The sequence below is a fragment of the Pempheris klunzingeri genome, chromosome 8 (genome assembly GCF_042242105.1).
Source record: "Pempheris klunzingeri isolate RE-2024b chromosome 8, fPemKlu1.hap1, whole genome shotgun sequence".
Taxonomy (NCBI): domain Eukaryota; kingdom Metazoa; phylum Chordata; class Actinopteri; order Acropomatiformes; family Pempheridae; genus Pempheris; species Pempheris klunzingeri.
The window spans coordinates 19306160-19315852 of record NC_092019.1 but is presented as its reverse complement, the minus strand read 5'-3'; the positions used below and the strand labels follow the sequence as shown (position 1 = coordinate 19315852).

At 41.9% G+C, this 9693-nt stretch overlaps 2 protein-coding genes across 2 annotated transcripts; one reads left to right on the top strand and one right to left on the bottom strand.

Annotated features, from left to right (window-relative positions):
* Positions 1–126: 126 nt before the first annotated feature.
* Positions 127–1799, bottom strand: apoa4b.2 (apolipoprotein A-IV b, tandem duplicate 2). Its single transcript, XM_070835295.1, has 4 exons — positions 1742–1799; positions 1586–1636; positions 1298–1448; positions 127–1202 (listed from the first exon to the last, which is right to left on the bottom strand). The coding sequence occupies exons 2-4, from the start codon at positions 1623–1625 to the stop codon at positions 626–628; spliced, it is 768 nt and encodes a 255-aa protein (XP_070691396.1). The 5' UTR covers positions 1626–1636; positions 1742–1799; the 3' UTR covers positions 127–625.
* A 1456-nt stretch (positions 1800–3255) lies between these two features.
* LOC139205357 (apolipoprotein A-I-like) lies at positions 3256–4595 on the top strand. Its single transcript, XM_070835546.1, has 4 exons — positions 3256–3373; positions 3483–3530; positions 3675–3825; positions 3923–4595. Exons 2-4 carry the CDS (start codon positions 3491–3493, stop codon positions 4497–4499), a joined length of 768 nt encoding a protein of 255 aa, XP_070691647.1. The 5' UTR covers positions 3256–3373; positions 3483–3490; the 3' UTR covers positions 4500–4595.
* The last annotated feature ends 5098 nt before the right edge of the window (positions 4596–9693 follow it).

The window sequence follows — 9693 nt, the reverse complement described above, 5'->3', positions numbered from 1 at the left end:
GTGCATATGAATATAGATGAAGTGATTTGTGTTCACCAAATGGCACTAATTCTTTTCAAGGATTATTGTTGCCTCCAAAAGTTTGAAAAAGTTGTACTTTTTCATGAATGGGGACGTGAAGTAGTCCAGAAATATTTACAGTGATGTAATGAACAAAATATTCTTGTTTTAGGTGATCAAACAATTTAATGATATGGATGTGAGCAGGCTGGACACACTGTTTCTAGTTTCCATCACCTCATTTAGATAACCATATTTGTAATTGTTGTTTTTCATCTAAATTTGAGAAGATGTACCGTCGTCACTTGCTTTAGTTTGCAAAAAAAACATCTGGCATCCTCAAACTTTATTTACTCACTCACTCATTTAAATTTTCAACAGACTTTGTAAATAACATGACAGACTTGCAGGTTGATGTTTTGTGTTGATGTTTACTTTATTTCCATAATATAGGAAGAGAGCACAGTGTGGGGTCACAGACCAACACTCAGGATTTATTATTTATCAATTTTGTAATACTTCAAATGTCTCCAAGTTGTTGTCATATTGGACATGATCCTGGGATCAGAGAATTGTGTTCCTTTGGATGCAGTTTCTTTTTGTTTACCATGAGATGGAGGTGGGCTTATTGGGCTTTGACAAAGGACTCATAGAGGGAGGTGAGACGAGCCTGGAGGTCCTGGGCGTAGGGGTCCAGCTTTTCCCTCAGGTCCTCAACGTAGGGGGCGGCAATTTCTCTGACCTGCTGGGCTCTCTGAGTCAGCTCACTCTGGACCTTCTCGGTCACAGGCACCACACTCTGCTTGAACTCTGCCAGATGCTGGTCCAACTTCTGCTTCAGGTCATCAGTGTAGGGCCCCAGCTGAACCTGCAGATCTTTCATGCTCTGCTCCAGGCTGGTCTTCAGCTCCTCGCTCTTCTGCATCAGAGTGGTCCTCAGGGTCTCGGAGTCCAGGGAGTCTGCGTAAGGAGCCAGCTCCTGTTTGAGCTGCTCCACTCTCTGCTGGATCTTGACCTTCATGTCTTCGGTGTAGGGCTCCAACGTGTCCCTGACTGTGCTCAGCTCCTGGGTCATACGCTCTCTCAGCACATCGGCCTCTGTGGTGACTTTGGTGATCAGGTCCTGGGCTGAAGGGGGGAGCTGCTCCTGCAGGGTGACGACATACTTGCTGGCCACATCAGCGCCATCAGTCAGACGGGCACTAGAAAAGAGAGTGAAGGAGAAGTTGTTTTACATATTCTAGTTAGGAGGAATTGCATGTCACCAATGTGGCTGCAATGGTCTTGTCTGATGTACCTGACTTCCTGTCCAAACTGAGACTGCCTGATCATCTTAAGGGTGTCATCAGCTGTCTCGGTGGCTTTGGCAACATAGTCCCAGAAAGCATCAGTCAGCACTTCCAGCTGGGGCTTGGGTGCATCAGCATAGAAGAGGTTGGCTTGACAGCCTGTCGGATTGACACAAGAGCAGCTTGAGAAGAGTGCAGATTTTCAGCCATCAACTTCATTTTGATTGCTCTTAGTTACTGAGGCAGTGCATGTTCACTTCTAATTCTAAGAATAATGAATTTTCCATCATACTCACCACTGAAAACGGCAAGGACGAGCACAACAAGGACCTTCATGGCTCTTAGACCTTACAACAAGGAGATATAGAGTTGATTAGCTCAGCATATTATAACATGAAGTATTTCTAAAATGAAAAGCTGAAAAGCCAGGCTGAGCAAATCCCCCATCTTACCTGAGTTTGCGAGTGTATCTGCAAGTCCACTTGGCTGTGCTTGTGCTCAGCTTGTGAGATTCTGCAGCTTATATAGCAAGCCAGGCAGTAATGATCCCAAAGTCCAGGTGCAATTGCCTTGCTGTCACTTTGCCTCACCCCGCTATCATCACTGATATCATGTGTCAGAGAATCCACCAAATTCACATGTATTAGCCTGTACTGCACATACACACTGAGTATGTGACCCAATTTTTATTTGAAACCGTGATTTCATGCATTCTTTGATGACCTTTCTCAGTATAATCACCTATGCATATGTGGGATTCCACAGTGTTAGTGTAACAAAGTCTGCAATTTCATCCTTAAATGAACCCTGTCCTCACAGGCCTGTCTGTAATCACTCAGCTGTTAGCTTCCTTAGCTGCAAATAACTCTCTGCCAAGCCACACAAAACCTCTTTCTTCAATTTCTTTGCTGTCCAGCATTGATTAGACTCGATTATACAGCGGGTGTTTTATTGTCTCTATTCACTTGACATTTTGCCAGATGACATTACAGTAACTGAAGGTTCTAGTTTCTGTGACATGTCAGTGCTCAATGATCTCTATGTGTCAGTTTGGTCAAAGGTCAGCAGACTCAAACACCGTCAGCGTCTGAAGGACAAAGTACCAGGAGGACATTCCCAAATTGACTTCTCTGAAACCACTTTTAAAAAACAGTATTTTACTTTTATTCATTTTTCTTCAAGTCGTGACTCCATTTCTTCCTTTACCTTTAGCCAAAGAAAGGTTCTACGTGGATTCTGAGACTTGAAACTAGACCTTTTTTTTGAAAAGGTTTGAGACCATCTTAAACCACCAAATACAGTTTTTCGTCAATATATGACATGCATTGACACACGTGACCTGTGTGAAAGTTTCAGAGGTTTACTCCCACTCTTGGTAATGCTTAAATGGTAATGCTTTTCCTTGTGAGGGACATTTGTGTTAATTCAATAGTGTAGAAAATGTCAGGGAACACTTTTTCAACCATCTTCATGTTACTCTCACCATCTGCCTGGCCACCAAGGCCTGAGTCAAGGAAACACAATGCTATTTTGACACTGATGCTTATTACTGATTGACTCCTTACACAAACTAAAGCTGCTGGATACTGTCAAAAAAGCTGACATTATGAGGGATTATTTTAAGCCCTTTCACTGTATAATCAAAACATTTTAGTGCCTTGTGCTATTTTATTCATGGTGTTTTACCCTAATACAAAGTTCGCTAGTGTAAGCATAGCAAGGTTATCTGAGGTTATCTGCAGGCCGTTAGCACTGGGCAACGTGGAGTGTGAATCACTTATCCTAAATGCTCAGAGGAAAACAACTGCCATATTTCTTGCATAGTAAGATTTATTGGTAAGACATTCCAAAAAGCCTGTATTGTAAAGATTGTGTCTCCTCTGCAGCGTCGGCGGTCATGTGATTGTTGCCAGGAAAAACCACATAAACAGGAAGAGAGCCATTATGACAACATGGCAGGGACTACTGGACTTTGGGCTCTTGATTACAACTGTCACCTGGCTTCAGTATATATACATGGAAGCATCAGTCTGACACACTCTCTAAACACGCTAAACGCTCAGAGACACACGAGCCAAAAACAGGTGAGTCTTTCACTACATTTCAAAACAAACCTTTAGGATGCACATGGAAATGTTTTGACATTCAAATGCAGCTTGAAAGTTAACTAGGCCATTATTGTTTTTCACCTAGACGCAGATATGAAGGTGTTCGTGGTACTAGCCATTGCAGTGCTGTCTGGTGAGTTTTTAACTTTAAAGTGTCTGTGTGGTTTAGGCAAAGCTTAGCCACGCAGCACTGCCTCAGCAACTAAGAGCAATCAAAATTAAATCGGTGGCTGAAAGTCTACACTGCTCTCAAGCTGCTCTTCTATCCATCCAACAGGCTGTCAAGCCAACCTCTTCTATGCCGATGCACCCAAGCCACAGCTGGAAGAGCTGACTGATGCTTTCTGGGACTACATTGCTAAGGCCACAGAGACAGCTGATGACACCCTCCAGATGATCAGGAAGTCACAGTTTGGACAGGAAGTCAAGTAAGTTGTATGATGCACATGACAATGGTGACTGGGCCTGTTAGTGAGTTGTGCAACACACAAACCCCTGATGGTCAAACCTTTGTCTGTCTTCCAGTGCGCGCCTAGAAGACAGCGCTGATATAGCCAGCAAGTATGCAGTCACCCTGCAGGAGCAGCTTCCCCATGCAGCCCAGGACATGATGACCAAGATCACCGCAGAGGCTGATGCGCTGAGGAGCATGCTGACCGAGGAGCTGAGCACAGTCAGGGACAAGCTGGAGCCCTACACCGAGGACATGCAGGCCCAGATCCAGCAGAAAGTCGAGCAGCTCAAACAGGAGCTGGCTCCTTACGCAGACTCCCTGGACTCCGAGGCCCTGAGGACCACTCTGATGCAGAAGAGCGAGGAGCTGAAAACCAGCCTGGAGCAGAGTGTGAGGGATATGCAGGCTCAGCTGGGGCCCTACACTGATGACCTGAAGCAGAAGGTGGACCAGCACCTGCAAAGTTTCCAGGAAAACGTGGCCCCCGTGACTGACAAAGTCCAGATTGAGCTGAGTCACAGAGCAAATCTGGTGAAACAAATGGTGGCGCCCTACGCTGAGGACCTGAGGGAAAAGCTGGACCCCTACGCCCAGGACCTCCAGGCTCGTCTCACCTCCCTTTATGAGTCCTTCGTCAAAGCCCAATAAGCCCACCACCACGCCTGCTCTGTCATTTATCACGATGCCAGCCTTGTTTGGTCTACCTCTGTTCAAACCACAAAATACAATAATCTAAAAATATCTGAATTGTGTTGTAAACCATATTGAAGTGGGTGTTTACCCACAACATGATATTTATTGCAAAGTGCAAATATTGCAAGGAAAACCTCTGCACTTGTCAAAAATGTATATATTTACTTTTTATTGTGTTTTGCAAAGTTGGAATATGTAACTTTCTTATAATTTCTGTAAGTTATCAAAAATAAACACAGGAATCTGCAAAATGTAAATCTGACTCATTTTTGTAATCTATACAGCTTATTGACAAGCCATCCTAAAGTACACAGCATTGATGAAAGTGTGATTGTGACATAAACATACAAAGGGACTAATAAAGTCACAGCTGCTTTTTACCCAGGAGGCAACTAGTATTTTGACTTCTCCTCCCGTGTCTTAACATGTCCTGTCGCAGTTTTGTCTCCTGTTCTTCAGAGGCAGACTATTGCTCTTATTCTTGTACTTGTCACAGCTTGCCATGAAACTGCACCTTCATTGTAACAACAGCAAATCAAGAAATGGCTGAGAGAAATGCAGATGACCAGACAAGTCAGTTATGGATTTATCCCATTAGATATCTCGTTAAAACAGAACACGTGTTGCTCTGAAAATCGAATGCATTCTCATTTGATTCTATTTGAAACTACTTGTTTGTTTTGCTGGTGCCTTGATAACCACAAAATTCTTTCTTTGCTTCTTCTCATCTAAAAACAATAACTGTGCAAACTCTTATTGTTCTGAATACACTATGCAAAGCCTTATCCTTCCCCAGTTGATTGTGCCAGCATCCAGCTTGGAGGATCATTTCAGTCTGGCCTTTGTATAATTGCAGCATTTTAAAGTGCTGCATTCAGAGACCAATGACACTTTACAAATGCAAATCTGATGCTCCAGCCTGTTTTGTACTTGAGTAGCACTGTAGTGCTATTCACATTGCATTATCAGTCAAATCAGCTAAAAAGTCATTGTTATGGCCCTTATCCCAACGGCCCCCTATTCTAATACAGGAGGCTAGACTGCTAGGCCCCACTCAAACTCTACAACACTGGGAGGAGGGAGCAGTTGTTTCTTTGAACAAGACACATCTTGCCTTAATGACCGTAGTGACAAACAAGGATTCAATGTTGTTTTGCTGTAGATAAGAGGTTGTTACCAGACTATTTCTGCTGATTTGATAAGGAGATGAATGCCCGTGGAGATGAGAAGATAGCAGACTCATGTCAAAGGGTCATTGTAAATTCTCTCGTTTGCTCCACCCTACTGTCCCCCATCAGCTGGTCTACTTTTTTGAGCAAGATGGTTATCAGGAGATGTTCTTGTGGAAGAGAACATCTTAAGTATATTACAATCCAGCAGCTCTGCAATAAAACCGTGAAGTTAGTGCTTAAAATTTGTCCAGGAAGGTTTTCTTTCCAACAATTGCATCATTATTTTCCAACTTAGATCTACAGCTTGAGTTGGTCTGAATAAAGAAAGGTAGTGCTTGTAGGAGGGCGATTGTATTGGACTGCAGAACACTGTAAGGCCAACTGTGCTTATCTGGCCATTGAAAAACAAGGTTGATTCTATGCGGTTCATATATGGCTATGTGGCTTTATACTTTATTTATGCTACTTCTTATGATACTTCTACCACACTACATTTCAGAGGAAAATATTGCACTTTGACCATCACTACGTTTCACTTACTGCATACTTACATTTCAGATAAAAGTTTTACTAAAATATATCATCAGGTTATAAAGCGTGATCACTGTTTAGAATAAATTACTCATCAATTTTAAGAATTAGTTGAAATTTGTTCCACACACCACAACATCAAGTGGCACGTACAGGTAATGATAATAATTAGAAGAAGAAGAAAAGTATGAAGAAGAATACCAGGGCAATTTTGCATAATGAGTACTTTTACATTTAATATTTCAGTTTTATTAAGTTTTATTGCTACTACTTTAATTCAAGTACCATCTAAAGCACTTTTATAGCAATGGAATATTTTTAGACTCTGGTGTTGCTATTTTTACCTAAATAAATCATCTTAACGCATCTTTCATCGCTATCTCAGGTGACTTTGAGCAAGACTCTGAACCCCCTTGATGTGAGTATGTATGAGGGAAAATGTGAGTTGCTTTAAGACGGACCCCTCAGCCAAAATATTTGTCATGTAATGCATCATTCATCACTGTACACCCAAATGGGATACATCAGTGTTCCCTGTGCTAATAGAAGAGGCCACACTGCCACCCTGTGGTGAAAGTGTGACAGAGCAGTGTAAAGGCCAGAGTGTGAATACCTCAACTCACAGTGTTAAAGTGAGACGAATGAGGAGGTTAAAGTCCTGTTGTCCTGCTCACAAATAAAGTGACCAGAATCTGATGTGGACATATAATAGCGACAGCAACACTGTCCCCAACAGAAGCCAATCCACACGCTAAATGTGTGTGTATGTGATCTCCCCTCTCTTTGCTCGTTGATGGTGCCAGTGTTTTTGGTCTACTGTTGTGCTTTCTACTGAAGCAACAGTGTCATCACACTGTAGGAAAGTAGGTTACCTCCCCACTGCGATGTTGAGCGTCCAGCAGCTGTGGAATCTCCTCGTAAAGTAAATGTCAAGCATACAGAGACAGAATATTTAAATAGGGGTTTGGCATTAGAGTATAACTCTGGTATTTCTAAACCCTAAGCCCTATTTTTACATGTTTTCGGTTTGAAATGACTGGTAGCTACAGAAGCATGTTGGAACTGGTTCAGTGGATCGCCTCTGCCAGCAGCCGGATTACATTATGGCTGTAATGTAATCCCTTAGGGGAATTTCACCTGATAGAATGGATCTTTATTGTCCACCAGGGTGGAAATTTGTCTTTGGTTAGCCAGACACAAGCAACAACAGCATAAAACACACAATTTAAAAAATAAAAAAACACATAGAAAGGTCAAATTACACATTTAAAAAACAGCTCATGTCAATATCTGCGTCTCAGATCGTATCAGTCACCTGCTGAATTGAGATTATTGATAGCACTTTGGATGAAGGACTGCTTAAATATATTTCTAGTTGCTCTATAGCGCCTCCCAGAGATCAAGAGCTCAAACTGGCCAAAGAGGGGATGGGAGTTGTCTGCCAGGATGCTCCTCACTTTCTGTGAGCCCAACACTGTGACCAGATGCCCACTATTTTTCTGGCCATTGAACTAATCCTAGATAATTTATTCTTAGATCTACAATTTAGGTGAATTTACCAGGAAGAAAGGTGAAAAGTTAAAATGCTCTCAACAATAGTTCTGTACACTATTTCTAAACTCTGCTGACTAACACTGAGGCCACTGAGTTTCCTGAAAAGATAAAGTTGCTGTGAGCATGTCTTGAGAATGTACTTGATATTTTTAGCAAACCTGAGAGTCCAGGACTTTACTGAGGTATTGAAAGTTTTCCACAGTTTCAACATATTGGACCTCTAGTGAAACTGGCTCTGTTCTTGTGCAGATAATTTACTCTTTTGTCTTGACCACACTGATTTCTGGCTGGCTAACCTGACACCATGTTTGAAGGGTCCTAATAAGGCCCAGATAGGCAGCTTCACCTACTGCCTCCGCTTTCTGTAGGAGGCCAACTAAGGCCATGTCATCTGCATACTTGAACAGTCTAAAATGTTTCTCATTGATCTTCAGTTCATTAGTAAAGAGAGAAAACAGCACAGGGGAAAGGACACATCCCCGAGGACTGCCTGTGGTCACAGTGAGCAGCAGGCCTGACATGCTTCCCCTGACACAAACCCTCTGTGGACGTCAGGAGAGAAAGACTCTGAACCAGAGAACTAACCCTGAATTGATGTTGAGGTTAATGAGCCATTTCGGGAGAATGTGTGTCTTCATTGAGTTAAAAGCTGAGCTAAAACCTATAAATAAAGTCCAAGCATGAGTTGTTTTGTCGCTGTGTTTAGCAGTCAGGACAGCATCAACTTACTCTTATATGCAAAGTGGAATAGATCTAGCTTACTTGCCACATCACTGGCAAGTTTTCTTTACACAGAATGGAGGTTATAGCTGAAGATTTACCACCTGGCTTTTTGGCACGGATCTGATTATTGAGAGTTTCCATGTCTTTGGCTCTGTGCATGTGTCAAGAAGAGACTGAAACAGCTTTGCAAAAACTCCTTTTAGCTTAGAAGCACAATCTTTATGAAGACGGGTTTTCAGTCCATCTGGGCCAGTGGTCTTGTTCAGCTTCAGTTTATATGGACTTGCGGCCACATCATTCTCAGTGATCACTACTGATGATGAGAGATTTTTTGCAAATATACATTTTGACAACATAGAAAAGTAGTGGAGAAAGTAACTTAAATACTTACTTTCTGAAAATAAACTTGAAATGAACTAAAATGCAAAATAGTGTTAAAAGGTGTCCTGGATCCACATCCATTCAAAAGGGACTGTCTATTGTGTGCAGAAGAGTGCATGCCTAAGGATCCAAAGCGCCCTGAGCGTTGGATCAACGTGGTTCACTGCAGGACAGTTGATAAGACGTGAGAAAAATCTCAAAGAGGGAGGTGATCCCAGTCCTGGAACTGATCAAATACAAACTGTGGTTTAGGAGAATTTTGAACATTTTGAAGTGGTCTGATGTGTTTCTCACATCCACATCCACAACTGGACTTAAATGAAATCTAAGACACTGACCATTAACATGATGCCAAATACATGATAATAGAATGATAATTACTCACTTGAAATTGAGCCTGAAATTAGGATATGCACCAACGCTTACAGTCCAGTTCACTGTATTGTAGAGTGTGACAAGTTAGAAATTGTTATCATAACAAAATATTATCTACAGGCTTGCATGCTTTCAAGCATTGTCGCAGGTAGTCCCTGTGCCCACTCAGCTCTCATTTATTTCTCACTGAGAGGATTTTTTGTTGTTCTTCCTATGGCCAGACAATTCTTTGTTTGGACCATCACTAAATTACTGTAGTGTTATTTCAATACCTTCATGCAGACTTGCCAATGTTATAAGATTTAATATATAATTTAAAAAGAGTATGTCATTGGCATCATGTAACACACTTATTTTGAATGTTAGTGTGTAATTCATTTCTTTTACATGAACATTTAGGTAAAGTAGCTTCC

What these genes read in the sequence shown, in the direction of transcription:
- LOC139205357 (XM_070835546.1), top strand. Translation starts at nt 3,491, where the DNA reads ATGAAGGTGTTCGTGGTACTAGCCATTGCAGTGCTGTCTG. An exon ending in AGCCATTGCAGTGCTGTCTG is followed by an intron (nt 3,531 to 3,674) that starts GTGAGTTTTTAA and finishes TCCATCCAACAG; the next exon opens with GCTGTCAAGCCAACCTCTTC. An exon ending in CAGTTTGGACAGGAAGTCAA is followed by an intron (nt 3,826 to 3,922) that starts GTAAGTTGTATG and finishes TCTGTCTTCCAG; the next exon opens with TGCGCGCCTAGAAGACAGCG.
- apoa4b.2 (XM_070835295.1), bottom strand. Translation starts at nt 1,625, where the DNA reads ATGAAGGTCCTTGTTGTGCTCGTCCTTGCCGTTTTCAGTG. An exon ending in CGTCCTTGCCGTTTTCAGTG is followed by an intron (nt 1,449 to 1,585) that starts GTGAGTATGATG and finishes TCAATCCGACAG; the next exon opens with GCTGTCAAGCCAACCTCTTC. An exon ending in CAGTTTGGACAGGAAGTCAG is followed by an intron (nt 1,203 to 1,297) that starts GTACATCAGACA and finishes TCTCTTTTCTAG; the next exon opens with TGCCCGTCTGACTGATGGCG.